Source organism: Chiloscyllium plagiosum, chromosome 6 (assembly GCF_004010195.1).
Source record: "Chiloscyllium plagiosum isolate BGI_BamShark_2017 chromosome 6, ASM401019v2, whole genome shotgun sequence".
In the NCBI taxonomy this organism is placed as follows: Eukaryota; Metazoa; Chordata; class Chondrichthyes; order Orectolobiformes; family Hemiscylliidae; genus Chiloscyllium; species Chiloscyllium plagiosum.
Genome location: NC_057715.1, coordinates 74,262,122 through 74,282,767, shown reverse-complemented (window position 1 = coordinate 74,282,767; position 20,646 = coordinate 74,262,122). Strand labels below are relative to the sequence as shown.

General features: G+C 38.1%; 1 protein-coding gene across 3 annotated transcripts in view; it reads right to left on the bottom strand.

Moving 5' to 3' along the window:
- Positions 1 to 20,646, bottom strand: part of atm (ATM serine/threonine kinase) — a 165,957-nt gene that overhangs the window by 136,227 nt on the left and 9,084 nt on the right. For all 3 annotated transcript variants that reach the window (XR_006311919.1, XR_006311920.1, XM_043691843.1), the window contains exons 2-11: positions 15,633 to 15,709; positions 15,121 to 15,233; positions 14,125 to 14,270; positions 11,275 to 11,439; positions 10,136 to 10,301; positions 7,021 to 7,259; positions 6,432 to 6,601; positions 5,239 to 5,408; positions 3,024 to 3,395; positions 992 to 1,189 (exon numbers count right to left, since the gene is read on the bottom strand). Coding sequence is in view for 1 of the 3 variants with exons in the window: in XM_043691843.1 (XP_043547778.1) it covers positions 992 to 1,189; positions 3,024 to 3,395; positions 5,239 to 5,408; positions 6,432 to 6,601; positions 7,021 to 7,259; positions 10,136 to 10,301; positions 11,275 to 11,439; positions 14,125 to 14,270; positions 15,121 to 15,233; positions 15,633 to 15,704 (1,811 nt within the window). In the remaining 2 variants the exon portion in view is untranslated. The remainder of the gene's footprint in view (positions 1 to 991; positions 1,190 to 3,023; positions 3,396 to 5,238; positions 5,409 to 6,431; positions 6,602 to 7,020; positions 7,260 to 10,135; positions 10,302 to 11,274; positions 11,440 to 14,124; positions 14,271 to 15,120; positions 15,234 to 15,632; positions 15,710 to 20,646) is intronic.

The window sequence follows — 20,646 nt, the reverse complement described above, 5'->3', positions numbered from 1 at the left end:
TCACTTATTGTACTCTTTGCTACCTTCTCCCCAGCTCCCCCCCCCCCCCCCACCAAATCTCACCCTGGAGGCCCCCTGCCTCATTCCTGATGAAGAACCAGAGGGCATAATTTCAGAATAAGGATCACCCTTTAAAACAGATATGAGCAGGAATTTATTTTCTCATAGGATACTGAATCTGTGAAATTCCTTACTGCAGAGGACTACTGAGGTTGGGAAATTAAACGTATTTGTTTTAAACATTTTCTAATCAACCCCTTCAGAGATGTTATTACACATCTCTAGAGCAGATGGGTTTTGAACATCTTGGCTCAGAGGTTGGGACACCGTCATTACAACACCGTCATTACGTCACCTTTATGTAGATTTAAGACTGTGATAAACAGATTTTTAATCAGTGAGGAAATCAAAGGTTATGGGTAAAAGTAGAGCTGAGGATTATTAGATCACCCATGATCTCCTTGAATGATGGAGAAGAATTGGGCTGAATGCCTTGCTTCTGCTCCTAGGTCTTATGCATAAGTGTAATTCATGAGCAAATGTGGGGTTTAAAACAGTTAAGATTGCTCCAGATATTGGAGGCTTTATTCAAGTAAAATTAGACATGTTAACCTTGAATTTGTTCCTAAAGATATTAAATTCAGCTTTTAAAAGTAATGTCCCTGAGGAATAAACCAGAAATGCCTAATTATGATAACATCGTATTTGTTCTGATCAATCTGTCTTTAAAAACATTCGTATTAAGTAATGGGATATTTACCTTTTTTGTTCATTAACAATTTTGAACATTTCCAATTAGCTACAACCATCTTTGAAATATGAAGTTCATTCTATTCTGTTCAATAAAGACAATCCCAGAGATTAACAGGCTGATTACACATTTGAGTCTCAGACTTAGACATCACTTAAGCTTGGAAAATTCAATGTCCATTTATTATTGAATAACTAAATAGCATCCTGCAGCTTCAATTTATAGAACTAATTGACCAACCTGCAGATAACAGATGGAAGCGCCACATTTTCTTCAACATCTTCATCTGCTCGGTATCCCAGTAGCCACCTCATTATTGCTTCTCTGAGTGTCTGTGGTCTGTCACCCGTAGTTATTAGATAATGTTCAGCTACACCATCCACTTTGTCTGGTAAAGTGCATTTTGCCAATGCTCGTGACAGACATTTAACTGCAGAGCTTAAGAACAATTTGGAACAACTTTCTGTTAATTACTTTTAAAATGAAAAGTCTCAAGTTTGGAGTATAAAATAGAAAACAACATTTTTAAAAAAATCTACTGGATACTAATGCAATAGTTTTCAATTTTGCATCTTTCATACAGCTTAATTACATTGGCTAGGTCATCATTCGGGATTTTTTTCAGCTTTTGCTGATGTAGCTCACCTTTGCAACAGCAATTAGTGATGGGCAATAAATAGCAGCCTAGTCAATAATGCTCATATTCTGTGAACATCAAGGTACTGAGGGAGGCAAGGGAAGAGGTTTATGGAGTCTTGACAGAGAGCTATGTGGCCTTCTTAGTCACAGGTGAAGTCCCAGAAGACTGGAGAATAGCCAATCTTGTTATTTTGTTTAAGAAGGGCAACAGGGATAATCCAGGAAATTATAGTCTGGTGAGCCTTATATTATTGGTAGGGAACTTATTGGAGAAGAGTCTTCGGGACGTGATTTACTCACATTTGGAAAATAACGGACTTATTAGGGATAGTCAGCATGATTTTGAGAGGGGGTGGTCTTGTCTCACAAATTTGAATTTTTTGACCAAGTGACGAAAGTAATTGATGACATAGGGCAGTGGATGTTGTCTACATGGTCTTTACAAAAAAGATTTGACAAGGTCCCTCATGATAGGTCGGTCCAGGACATTAAGACACACAAGATTCACAGTGAGTTGGTCAACTGGATACAAAATTGGCATGGTCATAAAAGACAGAAAGTAGTTATGGAGGGGTGTTTTTCTGACTGGAGATTTGTGACTAGTGGTATTCTGCAAGCATCAGTGCTGGAACCTCTGTTGTTTGTAATATATATACACACACACATGATTTGGCTGAAAATGCAAGTAGTCTGATTAGCAAGTTACAGACAACACAAAAAATGGTGGAGTTGTGGAAAGTGAAGAAGGTTGTCAAAGCATACGGCAGGATATAGATCAATTAGAAAGTTGGGTGAAGAAATGGCAGATGGGAGTTTAATCCAGACAAATGTGAGGTGATGCATTTTGGGAGGTCAAATGCTCAAGTATAGGTCAATGCAGCACCCTTAGGACCACTGAAATACAGAACAATCTTGGGGTGCAGATCCACAGCTCCCTGAAAGGTGCTACACAAATGGATGAGGTCATAAAGGTTGTGTACAGCATGCTTGCCTTCACTGGTGGGAGCAAACAGTATAAAAGTTGGCAAGTCATGTTGCAATGTAAAACTTTAGTTTGACCACATTGGAGTATTGTGTGCAGCTCCGGTCATCAGACTATAGGAAAGATGTAGAGGCTTTGAGGAGGGTGCAAAGAGATTTACCAGAACGTATTGGACTGTATTATCTTTAAGGAGAGGTTGGACAAACGTGGTTGGTTTTCATGAGAGCACTGGAGAATGAGGGGCGACCTGACAGAAGAATATATAATTATGAGAGCATGAACAGGAAGGATAGTCGGAGTCTTTTTCCCAAGGTGGAAATATCAAATACTCAGGGACACAGGTTTAAGGGGAGAGAGGATAAATTTAAAACAGATATGTGAGGCAAGTTTTCTTTTTTTTTTAACACCTGAGGGTGGCAGGTGCCTGGAACATTGCCAGGGGAGGTGGTAGATGCAGATAATTCAGCCACATTTAAGAGGCATTTAGACAACATATGACCAGACAGAGTAAAGAGGGATCTGGACCATGTGCAGGCAGAGGGAATTAGTTTAGAATGGCATCATGGTCAGCACAGACATGGTGGGCTGAAAGGCCTGTTCCTGAGCTGTACTGTTTTGTGTTCTACGCTAACGGCTGCTTACTAGACTCACCTGGATGGTTGGCACGTGGAGGATGAAAAGATTTTCCAGAAATCCTTGTCTGGAACAGTCAGGTTTCCATGAAGAATAGCCTCTAGCAGCCGAAAGCTTTCAGCCTCAGTCTGCTGCGAGCTGATACTCCGAAGTGTTATGGCCCAGATCTTGGTCCAGAGTTTCTGCAGATCTAATTTCTGTGCACTACTCAAGTTTGACTTTTGACTTTGGCACACAGCAATCTCACGGAGACAGCAAAGAACATAAGAAATTTTCTCTCCACGTCTCTGCTGAGAGAGGATCTGGTGCAAGATGGTCAGAATAAGAACAAGCTCATTGCGGGGTACACTTGATGGATATTTTGCAACCAGAACTGTAGTGATTTGTAACCTAAGAAATGAAATCAAATTGTAGTATCATTTATGACGTACTAATATTCATTAAAGTTAAATATTTCATCAACAAATTCTAAAATTCAAATTTAAATTTTAGTTCAGCTCAGGAGATATCTAAATCTAAAAAAAGAAAGTACAATGTCCAGGGGTCTAATTAGAAGCGGAGTTTTTATTTTTCCAAATCTGGTTGATGGATAAGTGAAAAACTGGTATGGCTCTTTAAGCATAATACATTATACATTCTGTGAATGTCTTCCTCCACTTTTATCCAGAACTTGATAGACTGGAAAACTGCTAAAGAAATGCTCCTATTCAAAAAGGGAGGGAAACCAAAAGCAGGAAACTGTAGGCCAGTTAGCTGAACATCTGATGCTGGGAAAATGCCAGAGTCCATTATTAAGGAAGAAATATAGCAGGACATTTAAAAGAGCTTCACAAACTTAGAAAATGTAAGGTTATGCACATTATTCGGAAGAATCAGAAAGTATGGTATGATTTAAATAGAGAAAAAGTCTCCAAAACATTGCAGAGGGATCTGGGTGTCCTTGTGCATTAAACAAAGTTAACAATGCAGGTGCAGCAAGTAACTCAGGCAGCAAATGGAATTTTGGTGTTTATTGCTAGGAGATTGGAACTTAAAAATAGGGAAGTCTTATTACAATTATACAGAATGTTGGTGAAGGCCAGACACCTGGAATTTTGATCCAGAAATTTAAGAAAGGATATATTGGTAGCAGAGGCTTTTCAATAGAGATTCACTCGGCTGATCCACAGTTTGAAGAGGTTGACACATCAAGAACGGCTAAACAGGCTCAGCTTTTATTCAAAAGAGCTTAGAAGAATGAATGGCGATCTTATTGAAACTTACAACATTCTCAGGGGGCTTTACAGGGTAATTGTTGAGAAGATGTTTACTAGTGGAGGAATCTCAAACTGGGCAACATAGTTACAGAATAAAGTGACACTCATTTAAAATTCAGATGTAAAGGAATTTCTTCTCCCAGATTGTAGTGCATGTCGAGAGGCTGGATTCCTGAAAGTATTTAAAGTGGAGGCAGATAGAGTTTTGAAATGCCAGCGAGTTGAAGGTTGTGATGAGTTGACATGAAAGAGTAGTTGAGATCTGGGGCAGATCTGTCAAAAGCTTGTTGAATAGAAGGGATGCTTGAGGGGCCAAACGACCTTGATGCTCCTATTTCTTATGTTTTTATGTTTGGTCATTGCTTTTGCTGTTTTTCTTCTTCATTTCTATTTCTTTCATGCTTTATCATTTGTTGCTTGCTCTCTTACTCACTTCTTGACTGTTTATGTCTAACATATCTCCCTTCAGTGATAGCATTGTTGCTTAACCAATACAACAAAGAATATAGGAGTCAATTCAGTTAAAATTCCTCACTCAAGCAGAAAGAAGGCTGGGGATAATACATATTGGTAGGTTTCTTTCTTTTAAACCTATTATACTGGGAACCCTTCAGCAGACTTAAAAAAGGGAGATGGAGAGATTTCTTAGTCAGGATAATGTTTTGCTCAGGTTGAAGGGGGTAACAGTTGAGAAAAGGAACAAAAAAAGTGATTACTAGAGCATTGGGCAGCTTTTATGTATACAACAGTTTAAAATATTCCAATTCCATAGTCTTTATTGACTTGGACAGGTCTACCAAACGGAACAGAAAATTTTCCAGTTAACTGCACCTTTTTTCTTGAAATTTGATAGGCCCACTAATGGGAATAAGGTGGACTATAGGTATATGTGATGAAATCCAAATATATGTAAAGTTTGGAGCAATTAATAATAAATTCAGCACAAAGTACATATCTAATTTTAACAGCAAACATACCAAGGTACCATATCAAAATCACTCTGTGATTTTTGCAGCCCATCTCGTACCACTTCCCATCCTAATTCAACACGTCGACGTTTGTTCGGTGTTCCCTGATGAGAAGGGCTTTGCGGTGAATCAACGTCTGTTACTGAAGACACAAACACCCTGGTACCTTGATCAAACAACTAAAAGCAAAAAATAAGTTAAACAAGTTTCACCTAAGGGTCTACATGATAAAAATATTTGTATGCTTCAATGTATTCTTCAACATTTGGATGACATAAAAATATATAAATGGCTTACCTATGATGTGAAATTTATTGAACCCATTATTATTAACTAACACCTCACCTCCCAAGTTGAAAGTTAACATGTCAGAGAAGTGTCAGGACTTGGAAATATATTGCCGTTCTTTTACCATCACTGAATCAAAATCCCGGAATTCCCTACGGAACCGCAGTTTTGAACCCCATATCTCAGGAACGATTACTGGCCCTGAATAGTTTTCAGAAGAAGTTCACAAGAATGGTCCCAGGAATGGAGAGCTTAACATATGAGGAACATTGGAGGACTCGGAGTCTATACTCAATGGAGTTTAGAAGGACCGGAGGCGGGGGTGGGGGTGGGGAGAAGGATCGGGGATGGGGGGGGGTTGGTAGTGATCTAGTTGAAACTTAAGGATTCTGAATGGTCTGGACAGAGTGGATGTTGGGAGGGTGTATCATTGGTAGGAGAGATATGGACCCGAGGGCACAGCTTTAGACTAAAGAGAAGACCTTTTTGAACGAAGATAAGGAGAAACTCCTTTAGCCAGAGAATGGTGAATCTATGGAATTCACTGCCACAGAAGGCTATGGAGGCCATGTTATTGAGTGTATTTAAGATTGAGATAGATAGGTTCTTGACTGTCAATGGGATCAAGGGTTATGGGAAGAGTTAAGGAGAATGGGGATGACCTATCAGCCATGATTGAATTGCAGAACAGACTCGACGGGCTGAAGAGCCTAACTTCTGCTCCTATGTCTTAAGGCAATGTGGGTCAACACAAGACAGGTAGAGTGCAGTGGTTCAAGAAGGCAGCTCACCTTCTCAAGGGCTACTAAAGATGGGCAGTAAATGCTGGCTAGCCAGTGACGTCCACGTCTGACAAATTAATAATGTTTTCAAAAATCCAAAACAAACCAATCAGAATTTCATTTCTGCTTTACCTGATGACAGATATCAGCAGCCAGATCAACTAAATTATCCTTGACAGCAACATGGCGCGTCCCTCCTGAGTATTTCCCTCTGCTTCCTATGTGGCTCACTTCACTCACAATTGTATCATAAAGACTATAAAGCAGGTTTTGCCATTTCAACCAGTCAGCTGCAAAAGCACCTATTGCACAAAAACATAAAATATGCAATTAAATACATTTAAACCCAGTTTAACATAAATAATATACAAACAATATTTCTAAGATTTAGAACAGTCCCTGGATTTTTAGAAAATCAGTGCGACTCACTGCTCATATGCAAAATTCTCCATTGCTTACAACTGTAAGGCAGATATATTACTTGGCTATCAACTAGTGAAATGAAAATGCATATATCAACACTATGCAGACAGCTTCCAGAAATCATACACAACTATATATGTACTGTTACTGATAATAAACAATTTGAATTAATAATTTAACAAGATATTTTCTTCCCAATATTGTTTGCAAATTGTGTACAAGAACAGAATGAATTAAATACACAGGCTGTGGAATTATAAAAGATAACTTAAAAACTTTCTTTAATCTACCCTTGTACCTTTCTCTGGTACTTTGGCACCTTTCGGGTGATGAGCTCGAAGCTGTAATCGGAAGAATTCAATGATTTCTTCTTTGAGGGAATCCTGGGGACGCCTCTGAGTCCAAATGCATAGCAGTGTTGGAAAAACCTCCTCGCCCAGTTTACACACCCGAATACGACAGTTCATTACGCACACATTGAGAAAGACATTGAGAGCTGACATGATGTTTTCAATAACAGCGAAAACTTGTTCTTGTCTGCAATACAGAAATAAGAATGAAAAGTGAAACATACAGTTCTTTTGTTAAAGCAGCATTTAGCTACAGTCATGGTAAAACCTTCATGTGCAGAACTAGAAAGTTTGGCTGATTGAGACATACTGCATATAACCCAGGAGACACAGTGACGATGATATCAATTGACTAATAATACAGACCCTCCAGGCTAATTCTGAGCCATAGCTTCAAAAACACCAGCATATCTGGTAGAATTTAAATTCAAATAAACGTTTTAACCAACCAGAATTGAAAACTAGTCATCAGTACTAGTCATCATGAAACCAACCATTGACTGTCACAAAGAAAAGGTTCACCAATCTATCATCCTTACCTGGTCTGGCCCAGGTGTGATGCCATATCCACAATATGCAGCTGATTCTCAACTGCCTGCAAAATTACTGACCAAGCTACTCAGTTCAAGGGCGATTAGGGTTGAACAACTAACACTAATCCTAACAGCAACACACAAATCCCAAAGAATAAAACAATATTGTCCATATCAATAGAGCAGCAGATCATATTTAAATAATTATTTATAACAGATAGTTATTTGCCTGAAAGGAAATTTTGTATAATATTCCATTAGCATTAATAATATAATTTCAATATGTTTAAATATCCTCAGTCTCACATCAAAATAACTCCACAGAGGCTGGCATCCCACTACCAAATCACCTTTTATTTACATGTGGAAAGTCCTTGACACTAATCTAGCTTCTTCAGAGCCAGCACTCAGAGTGAACAAAATCTCTGACACTCCTGATTTTTTTCTCTCTGAAATGACTCCACGAAGGCCAGTATCCTGTCACCAAGTTCCCCTTTATTTACATGTGTACAGTACATGACAATGATTCAGCTTCCTCAGAGCCAGGTCTCAGTGAATAAAATCTCTGATACTATTTATATACCAGCCAGGGCTCCCTGATTGGATGAGATTAACAGCCCCAATCAGGGTACTCATATTATATGACCACCTGGCTGACCTCATTATAATCACTACACACAGATGGCTTCATATAAATAATTGGCCTTTGGGGAATAAATTTCCCTTCAAATCAGCTATATTCCTCTGTGATGGGGCTCCTGCTTCTTGTTTCTTCCTGTATTTTGAATTCTTACTATGCTGGGAAAATTTCTTGCACAATACATAATTTCACATTCTGTCTCAGCATAAAACAAGAATGAAATCCAATGACTTAGTGTCAATCTCCTGCCTCTCATCCACACCCTTGCACGTTGTTTCTATTTCAATAATAGTCCAATACTCTTTTGAATGCTCCAACTGAATCTGCCTCCATCACATCTTCCAGCAGTCCATTCCAGACCCAATCAAGTCCAAATATTGACTTTTGGAAGAGACCTTCAAATAAAAACCATAATAAAATTGTTAAATGAAATATAAATGCAATTCAAGAGATAATTTTAATTACTTTATTTTAAAAGATATACGCCTATCTCCTGTCTGTCCACACCACCTTCACTGCATCATATCAGGGACTATCTGGTGCCAGACCTGCTTTCTTCAAAGGCAGTACTATGTTGGTGCCTCAAGAAGTGGAAGTCATTATTCAAGGACCACATTGATTACATTGGAACCTTTGACTGAACTTTGATCTTCTGCTTCAACCAGCTTTTTCATTTCAAAAACACTTAAGAATGCAGTTAACAATGTGAAAACAAACAGATAATCCACTTTTGCAACATTGACTGGGGAACAGATATTGACCGGGATTTTTCTTTGAAATAGTACCATAGGAATTTTTTTTACATCCATTTGGAGTCTCAGTTCCTTATCTGAAAGATGGTCGAATCGGGCAATAGTCTCTCTGTACGGCACAGGATCATCAACCTTGCTTTTTTAGGCAATCAAGCTGTGCAGTAAACAGTGAATTTGAAATCTTTTAATTCAGAGTTAAGTGTGCCATCAACTCAGCCGGAACTAACACACACAAGGCCCTCGTGTGTCCTGGCTCTCCTAACAGCTTCCAAATGTATTGTGGTTATTACAGTACCAGTAATCTGATAGCACTTAATACAAGTGTGCCGAGTAGGTCATTGCTATGAAAGTTCATCCAACACAAAGGAATACACAGTAAGTTGCCAATTGATTGTATGCTCCAATGCTATCCTGAGAACACCAACACTGAGAAGTATGCGAGACCAACCTTTTTCTGCATTGCTCTCCCGCTGGTTGTCTGTCCAGTGACCATGCAGCTGTCACAGCAAAGCTGTACAAATAGGCACAGAAGCCAAACTCCCTACACTATTATCTCAATCTCAACTCTTGCGTCACCCCTCTCCCGACAATCTTAGAGGCCAGACATGAAAAACCTTGTTCCTACAAGCTGTTAAATGCGGTTTTAGTATCAAGGGGAGTCACTCTCAGCTCGCCTCAGGAATTCAGCTCTTTTGTCCACGTTTTAGCTAAGGCTATCATGAGATCAGGAGCTGAGGGGCTCTGGCAAACCTATCCTGAGCATCGGTTCTGACTCACCAAGTGTTTCTCGAAAACACTTTTGATGGCACTGTCCGTCACTTTGCTTCCCACTTGTTGCAGGTCGACCTGCATTGAATGGGGAAATCTGGATCTTGGAGTTTAGTAAAACATAATGGGGGATTGAAGGAGAAAAAAATCAGACATTTTAAATCACTTGTGGGATTCAGGTGACAAGTTGCATAATCATAGGGGACCAGTGACACAAACTGATTATTCTATGTCACGTTTAACAGTGAACTTATTAATCATAGAGTCATTGACAATATTAAATCGGTATTGCTGGTAACTATTATGATTTATCAACTAAAACACTTGTCTATATTCCTAAGGTGATGTATATATAAAAAAAAATCACTACCTTGCATTCTGCATTGCCTTTGCAAAGAACTCAAATAGTCTGGAGGTCAGTCCTTCACACTGGAAACAGCAACCTCTGACAAGAGTATGAATTATTCTGGCCACAAGAACCCGGTTAGTGTCATTAGACGTTTTCAGAAACATCTTGAAGTACAAGTTCATTAAATCTGAAAGGCAGAAGGAAATTAATCATTAGCTATTAATTACTCTTAATTTGTTAAACCTGTAGAATGCCAGGTTTAGTTCTAAACCTAATTCCCTACAACAGGTCCTCTTGATAAGAATACTAAAACCATATCAGTTAGGAAGTTTCAGGTGTATTTAAGGATCTGGATAATTCTATTTTTGAGATTCTCCAGAGAATGATTCACTCCACTGTATTAAATTTATCACCAGCTGATTTCAGAACAACTAGCATTTAAAAAAAAACTGAGATCTAGTTAATATTATGTGTGAAAGCAAAATGTGATCTATATAAACTTGTTCATTTTATTTTTGTGATGATAGGAATTTCACTAAACAGTAACAAAATATTACACTGCACTGAGTCCCATAACTTGAGGTCACATTCAAAAGTGATATATAACCATCAAAATAAATTGACTATTACCCTATTGACTTAATTAAAAATTAAGAAATTGAAAGACATGGCCTTTCACCTCCTTGACCTGGATTCAATGTCAATCCAGTCCAAATGAAGTAAACTTTCTTCTTTCTCTTAACTATACAACAGGGGTTGAAGTATTCACAGAGAGAATTGTCCAGTCACAAGTGAACACACACATGACCAGATGCAAAACTGGTGCTATTTCAAAATTTATTCAGAGGCCAATGGATGACCACGGCAGGAAATGGAAAAAAAAAGTCACACTGGTACAGTAAGAATGCTTGAGAATGGGATGAGATACATTGATAGGGAAGAGTGGTATGTTTTACACTTTGTCTAACTGTGCTTTATCAGATTCAAAAGCGTACAATGTCCATAACAGATACCTGAAAGAAGAGCATACCTGATGAGCATAAAAATACCTATCCACAAATATTATTATTGCGAATTTAACACCATTTACACTCCAACTCTTTTCTAAATCATTAAAAAATATCAACTAATTGCAGAAGTTTGAAACAAATAAAAAATACCTGACCACTGTTGTTGGGAAATTTCACACCAGTACTTCCTAATTGAGAGGATGTCCTTCAGCAGAATGCTGCTGTAGTCAGTACCATAAGCAGCACAACTAAATTTGGTCTGCAGCGTATCCATGATGTGCTTCAGAAGGTCCTGACACTTTAGCCGTGGTCCTCCTACATGAAACATTATGAATGGAACAGTAATAAGCAAGGCAAGTTGTCAAAACTCCCACATTGCCTCAAAGGGAGGATGTAGGTGAAGGAGAGGCATACACATGTGAGCAGAGCTGGATGGGACTGAGCTGAGAAAGGTTTGCTAGATTGGTTTGACAATCCTCTTGTTTTTCGAGACGCAGCCCTAAATAAATCAATGTTAGTAATTGTGTAAGCTCTGGGCAAACAACCCGAGTTTTCGTGCTGACAAGTCCCAGTGGAATCACCAGCATAAGTTCTGCTGGATCAATTTCTGGCAAACTGCAATTTCTGATTTCCACTGTATATTGGATCCCTGGACATTTTGATTCCCTTGTGGCCTTCAATAGTGGAGAACATCCTAATGTTCAGTGCCATTGGGTCCACGAGATCCAGGTCACTGCAATTATAAAGGATCAAGCAAGAATTTTCTGTTTCAGCACTATTCATGTCTCCATAGGCACTGAAGCAGTCCAAGTTCAAATGCAACAAGATCTGGACAACATCCAGGCTTGGGCCAACAAAGTGGAAAGTAACATTTGTGCCACACAAGTGCCAGGCTATGACCATCACCAATAAGAGACAATCTAACCACTGCCACTTGACATTCAATAGTGTTGCCATCACTGAATCCCCTACTATCAACATCCTCGGAGCTATCGTTGAGCAGGAACTCAACTGAACTCACCACATAAACACAATGGCTACAAGGGCAGGTCAGAAAATAGGAATATTATGGTGAGAAACTCACCTCCTGACTCCTCAAAGCCTGTCCACCACCTACAATCAGGAGTGTGATGGATTACTCCACAATTGCCTGGATGAGTGTGGCTCCAACTACACTTAAGAAGCTTAAACCATCCAAGACAAAGCAGCACACTTAATTAGCACTATATCCATAAGCAAACTTCCTCCATTATGATGCTCAGTAGCAGCAGTATGTGTTTTCTCCAAGATGCACTGCAGAAATTCACCAAAGATCCTCAGACAGCACCTCCCAAACCCATGACCACTTCAATCTAGAAGCACAAGATACATGTGAACACCGCCATTTTCAAGTTCCCCTCCAAGCCACTCACTATTCTGACATGGACATATCACTGATCCTTCACTGTTGCTAGGTCAAAATCTTGGAATTCTGTCTCCAAAGGCATTGTGGAGGCAGCTTAAGGGCAACTAGGGACGGGCAATAAATACTGGCCACACAACAACGCCCACATTCCATAAATGAATTTATAAAAATACTGAACAGGTTCAATGCCTGTACCAATTGTGATCATTACAAAGGCCCAATTTCTCAACACCTCATCCCTCGCCTGAGGAATGGTGACCCTCAAGTTAAACTCACCACCAGTTAGTGAGTTTAGAGAAGATTTGTCGCTCAGGTTGAGGTTGTGGATGTAAGTTTGCTCGCTGTGCTGGAAGGTTTGTTTTCTGACGTTTTGTCACCATATTAGGTAACATCTTCAGTTGCCATTTTCAGGCCAGTTTTAGCATATTGTGCCCATAGGTATTAGCGAGTAGCCCACAAACCCACCAATACACTGAAACAGCAGCTAATGAACTTGAAAGACCCTATACAGACAACAAGCCAAACTAATGCCATCTACAAAATAACTTGCAAGAACTGTAACAAACACTACATTGGATAAACAGGCAGGAAACTAGCCACCAGGATACATGAACATCAACTAACCACAAAAAGACATGACCCACTCTCACATACGGATGAGGAAGGACACCACTTCGACTGGGACAACACATCCATCCTAGGACAAGCCAAACAGAGACAAGCATGAGAATTCCTAGAAGTATGGCATTCCAACGGAACTCTATCAACAAACACATTGACTTGGATCCCATTTAGCACCCACTGCCAACTTTTCAAAAGTCAATCAAGAATGGGTTAATCATTGAGGCCCTCAGCCCATGAATACTTTTTTAAAATTCTGCTTCACTCTGCAGTGATAAGTAGCAGGTAAGAATCAAGCTCAGCTACGATTCTCACTGCACTCAGCATTCAACATCATGGTTCAGGCTAAAATAATGAGAAGACTTTTTTTGAATCTTAATTTTTAAGATTGTTAAACAAGAAAGAAAAGAACAATGATTATCAAAATATGTTTCGTTCATTGGCATTTGAATCTGCAAATAAATTATTTTGTTAAGTATGGATTTATGATATGTAAATACATTTATAAATAAATAACACTAATTTTCATTTGTGGTTGAGTTGGTCTGTACTGTCAGTGTCTATTACAAATATGGGCCTAACAGTTTGTGAGGTGACCACGCAATGCAACCCTTCCTATGAGAAAGACAAGAAACAAGGTTACAGTTCTAATCCAAAATGAACTGCTTAAATTCAGTGGACTTGATCATTTTAATGGTTTTGTACTTTTAAGTATAGCATCCAGAAATTAAAACAAAAACGTTGCAAATGTTTTGCAGCAACCACTTCTTCTACCTTGATTGGTCAGCACATGAGAACTAAATGAGCAATTTGTAATTATTTTACAAATGCAAGCTAATATACAAACAGGTCGTAAGTAATGCTCAGAAATAATACAGTGTGTATCATAATTAAAAGTACAAATAGCAATAAAACATTTATCAGAAAATAACAATTAATTTGGAAAATGTTTTAAACATTTATATTCTGCTCACTTTTATTAGCCCATCGGATAAAATATTTCATAATACTGCCAATTTCTTGCATTTTTTTCTGTCGGTTGGCTTGGGTGGTTGCTGATACATTTGGGTTGGCTGCTTGTAGACATTCAGTCTCTTTCTGGATGTACCTTTGAAGAAACCTAGAATACAAACAATAGAAGTGCAAAAAAGGTAGGATCGTAACAAGAATAGAATCCAAGTAGAATTGTTTTATATTTTATTAAGTACTGCTGTTCACTAAATCAATAAAGGGACCTGGCAACTGAGTAGGCACTTGGGACTAGGACTATCTCCTGCATAGAAGATAACTATCAACGTGGAATATTTAGGCCAAATAAATTGATTGGTTTTGCAATTTCTATGCTATTCTGTGCAACCAGACCACAAATCTTAAAAAAATTAAAATTGCATAAAGCTGTGGCCATGAAAATTAAGGACAATCCAGCGACCATAGGTTTTCAATCTCTGTCATGGAATGAGAAATGGCCACTACACAGTAATATATTTTATTTTATGGAAATTTCTAGATATATATGCATACTATGCACACACAAACACAAAAGAGGAACGAAATATATTCATGAGGAATGAGAATGGATTGACAGTAACTTTTTGTTTTAAAGTATAGATATTTTGAGATGACAAAATAATTCTTATCACTGATAAATAAACAGTGGAAAGAGACTAAAAGAAGTTATTGATGTTGAACATGATGTACCTGCTGTAGTGAGCAGGGTAATTAGTTGAGAAATACATGAAATCTTGCAATCCCATTATAAATATCACAGAAAACATTATTTAGGATAAAGCAGAGTCCATATATTCCAAAACGTATTGACAATCTAAGTATGACTTGATCTCTTACATATTGAAAATATGTTTCATAATTCAGTACTTGCTTCTATAATAATAAAATGTTAGATGACAAATGTGATACTTGCTTAAGCTTTTGCAGTACTTTTTTTATAAAGAGTATTATTAGAAAATTACCTGAAAACTGCATCCCAGTTCAACTGTTTTGGATGTTTTGATTCAGAGTTTCGGTCCAACTGCTCAATGACTTCTGGAGTCCGAATAAGACGTTTAAATTTATCTACTTCTTTCTGTAAAAACACAAAGGTGTTAAAGCCACATTAACCCCATGAGAGACAATGTGAAACCATAATATGTGCATTTAAATTATGGATTAAAAATTAGAACAAGTCAGTCATTAGAGTGTCTGTACTTAAGCATTGAAGAACAGGTATCACAAAAGGAAGATTGCATCCATTTTCACGTACTGCTTCTCTCAATTCCTGTGAGAATAGATTGGAGGAGGAAGAAACAGACAGCCAGACAGAAAGTGAAAGGATAGGCAGCGGATCAATGAAAAATTAAAATATATAATGCTACAATAAAAATCCAAAAGAACTGGCTGCATTAAATGCAACTGACTGTCAAAATATCAAATTTACTTTTTAAATTCACGGTCACAGTGTCTTCTCTGCTTCTCATTTTATTACCTTCCTTTCTGTAGTCTTGTCATTGTCCAACTGGCAACAGCAGAGGTAGAGGTCATGAAGTACGAGACTCATGGTTCCTTTGAAGAGCAGTCGAAAGGAAAAATGGACAAAGTAAAAATGAATGACAGCTTACACATTTAATGAAAAAAAACAACTTCTAAAACAATTCCTACGAAGTGATAGAAACAGGGTGTCTGTAAAAGTGCAAACTACTGATTTGATGCATTGCTAAAGACATGCTATACACTGGGTTGCAACTGTTGCTTTCATTTTCTGACTAAGCCGTTGTGGGAGTCTATCACTCGCTTTCAGAGACAAGAAGAAAGAAAATAGACACGCAGCAAAGTGGAACATATATTTCTGAAGTGTGCCAGATGCTTTCTTCTTCAAAGATTTTACAAAAATGCAATAAGAATTGAAAAACTCAGCACATCTCTCAGGACCACTTATCAGACTCCTCGCTCATGTTAGTTTAGAAGAGTGAGAGGTGATTTGTTGAAACACAAAGGCCTGATGGAAATTGATTGGTGGATTCTGGGATTCTGGGTCATGTTATGTTAAAAACAGGTATCATTTTTAAGATGGAAATTAAGAGATGTTTTTTCCTTCTAGAGGAAGGTAGTTGGCTGTTAAATATTATTTCCCAGAAAGTAGTGAATTCTAATAACTAGGCTATATCTTAAGTAACTAGTTATGTTAGAGATGTTTAAAAACACACAACACCAGGTTATAGTCCAACAGGTTTATTTGGAAGAACTAGCTTTCAGAGTACTGCCCCTTCATCAGATAACTAGCGAGGCAGGATCATATGACGTAGAATTTACAGCAAAACATCACAGTATCATGCAATTAAAACAATATATTGAACAAACCTAGATTGGTGTTAAGTCTTTCATTTTTTAGAATGGGTTGCAGGTTTCGGTTCATTAGTATGTAAATCGCACAACTTCTTTTAAGTCACATTATCAAGATAACTTAAGGTTTTTGAGAAAAATGTTGACACCTCAGTTCAGACAATGTATTAAAGATGTGAGGTTAGAGTCTTAATGTGACATAAAAGAAGTTGTGGGATTTACATATTAATGAACCGAAACCTGCAACCCATTCAAAAAGATGAAAGACTTAACAGCCATCTGGGTTTGTTCAATGGGGAGGTTGGTGTGGACTTGTTGGAGCCAGGGAGCCTGTTTCCACACTGCGGCGATTCTATGATTTACACAGTATGCAGATGTGGATACATCAATGCCCTGAACAGCTTACTTTCGTATAAACTCAAGTCAAATGCTTATTTGAAATTAGAAGATTCAAACAATACTCATGGACCAAGTAGTTAAAATGTTATGAAATAAGGATGGAGAATTTCTGGGCCGTTTGCTTACTACCACCAGTGAGATCGAAAGATAGTAAAGTCCTTCAATTTCCAAGTTTTTAAAAATCCCTTTCAGCCAACACATACTTGTATTCTGCTGAAAAGAGATCCTGTTTCAAGTAGAACCACCTTCTTGATCTACCTACCAATCCAGCCCTATAAGTGACATCTTGTTGACTGTTTTTCTATTGTTTATCTTCCAAGTCACTTGGTCATATGATAATTTAATGGAAGCCTAATTGAAGTGCTAATGGAATTAGTATCAGTAAAGAAAGAGTCATATAAAAATTAGCTGGATTGAGGGTTGGTGGAAAGAGAGAGAGAGAGAGAAAACCTGAAATATTGTGTCCAAGTTTGGTCTCCATATCGAGAAAGGATATATTTACCACACTGGATGTTCAATGGAGGTTCACAAGATTAATCCCAGAGAACACAAATCTTTCTTATGTGGACAGATTGAGAAAACTCTGTCTGAATTCCTGAGACTTTCAAAGAATGAGAGGTGATCTCACAAACTCAAAACTCTTTCAGGGTGTGAAATGGTGGAAATAGATACAATGTTCCCTCTGGCTGGTGACTCTACAACCGGGAGTCATGATCTCAGAATAAGATATGCTCCAGTGAAACTTGAGATAAGGATGAATTTCTTTGCTCAGAGGGTGTGAATATTTGGAAATCTCTATCCTAGAGGGTTGCAAAAGCTCAATCACTGAGCATCTTCAAGGCAGAGGTCAACAGGTGTCTGAAGACTAATGACACTGAGGGTATATGATGATAATGTAGTAAAGTAGCATTGAGAGGCTTATGATGATCTAATTATATGACAGAACAGGCTAGAGGGCTGAATGGTCTGCTCCTGTTCTTACATTTTAGAAGAAACCTTTCAGAGAAACTTGGATCTTAAAGGGATCATCACTTAATAGACAGGGTTCCCACCAAAGACCCATAGCCTTTCAAAGTTATTTTATATTAATATATGGAACATTCATATTTTATGCTTAAACACTAAAATTGATCATATATTGTGCATTCTAATTTAAGCTACAGCTTTATTTTTCTGGCATATTGCACCATAGTCTATATTCAAGCTCCAAGCCATTAACAGCAACCTCACTCCTTTAAACTTCTAACCCATTTGAAGACATTCAGCACATCCAAGCCTACTTTCAGAGTGGGTTTGACAACACAGTTGTGCGTGGTGCTTGCCTGCCAATCCTTGGAGAACACAAATGCATGCTTTCAATTGGAAACATCATGAGGCAAAACCGGTATTTAATTAGGATGGTACAGTTTCTTAGGAGATTTTCATCACATTAGACCAAATCTGACATTCAAAGAGCTCTTCAAGGAGCTGAAATTAAATTCCAGTAAATGTGCACTCCAGAAACTGATCAAAATAGGTTGAACTCCTGATTTAGGTTATAGGATCCAACATGAGGACACTTAAATCAATTGTCTCAAATAATGCCTCTTGGTCACTGTTCCATCAGTGAGACAGTGTGTTTTGCAGGGTGTAAGGTTCTTGATAGCCACAGCATAGACACATTCACAATAAGCCGATGAAGATCAAAAATAAATATTGCTTGTGAAAATTTTGGAGAGGTAAATGTGAAGAGCATAAGCAACTGCTTAAACATTGACATGGATTTGACACTGTTGCACAACAACAAAATAAATGAGAACCTCAGACACAGTTTGTAATTTTGGAGTGATAACCTCAGTCAATGAATTGTTAAAAAGGCACTTTCATTATTTAAAATGTTTGAGAATCCTTTATAATATGGCAATATGGTTCATATTATAGCATCATATTGCAAAATCTTTTCAATCTAATATGACAACTGAAAATGCCAACTGCTCCTTCTCAACTCAATAGCCAGTTTATTCAAGCTATTCCATACTTTATGTCTAAAATCATGTAGCACACAAGATCACTTGCATAAATATTTAATAATAAATATAAACAAATGTATTTGCCATTGCTAAGGCAGTACAAATATTATTTTCCCAGATCAATATCTAACAGCGCCTTTTAAATGTGCTAACATGATAAAGCCGAAAAGTTCATTTCTACTACTCAAATTCAAAATTATTTTAATTGCAGTTGTTTTCCTATGAATTTGAGTGAAACACTACAGTAATTATGAACCACAAAAGAGATGGGCAGGGAACGCTGATGCATTGAAATGAATTCAATAAGATTGTTATTGTTGCATTCAAAACTGAAAATTGTCAGAAATAAAATATGCCATTGAGATGTGTGGTGTAAAATTCCAAGCAGTGGAATGTGGTGAAACGGTTAAAAATTATGTCCCAATACATGTGTGAATCTAACCGGAATGGAGGTGTTGCTTAGTCCCGTGTGAATCTTATTACACACCTCCCCGTGTGAATCTTCTTATCTGTATGTAACCAGAATGGAATGTGTTTTTTAGCCTTGCTCTGCTGTTATATCAGCTGGAAAAGTCTCCAGTTCGGTGAGTCTGCTCCGGGGTTACGTTTAACTGCCGAGCGTGGGTTGTTGGCAACCGCTCTACGAGAACTGACGGCTCCCAGTTCCGGTAACATGTAGAGTGAGTATAAGCCAGACCCGTTGTGGCGACGCTGCGGGGAATAAAATGCCCATATTCTAGCAGACTCGCCTCTTGGTCGTTTGTTCTGTGTCAGACTACTCTCCTACGAACCTGACCTTGAGAATTTTTTAAAACAAGATGTCACAGAAAGTTGTTTTGCTAACCATCCCAACTAGTACTCCCATAAATATGTTTAAAACCCATCTTGTGCAGTTGCAATATTCCAAATATATTGCATCTGTGAGCATGTTATTATGATAATGTTCAGTGACATGGCCGTCCAAACCAAGGAAAGGTTGTGAAGGGTAAGATGAAAGGGAATTGTGGCTGACTACAGCTGAATGATGCTTGCCGAACATTATGGCCAATAATCGCACATATACCCGTGGAAGAAAACAGATGCAAAAACATTTCCTACATTTCATCAAACAACTCCAGAGTTGGTCAAAGTTCCACCCTTGCCACGAATCAAAGTATTAAAAGTACTGTACATATCAATCAGATGAAGTATTAGCATCCAAACAGCTTCACTCATCTATCTCCCTTCTGTCTCTCCTTCCAACTCTCCATTTCACTCTTTGTCCACCACCAAACCTTTTTCTTTCCTTAGCAACCATTTCTTAAGGAAAGCAAAAAGCCTGCTTTTCTATTTGCCAAACTAAAGCACAGCAATAACTTAAAATGAACATGAAGAAATAATTTGTTAATACTTTTGATTAACTCTATGCTTTCAATTATTCCCTTTTCACTCCTTTATCACTTCCTTTCCTCCCAACTGCACTTCCAATTCCCTTCTACTCAGTCTCTCTACTTCACTCTCCATAATTTCCCCTTCTTTCCTCTCCCCTTCCTGCCATGTCCACTATTTTATCTTTCTCCTTTCTTTACGCCACGATTCAAGCCTCAGCCACATGCCACATCCTATTACTTTTCCATTCTTAAAAAGAGGTTTGTCACAAATGGTACTTGGGCGGTGATAGAGAAAAAGGAGGGAGTGGGGCATGTTAAAGAGCAAAATAAGAAGAAAAGGGGTTTGGTGAATACAAGACTGGAAGAGATTGTAGAGATAAAA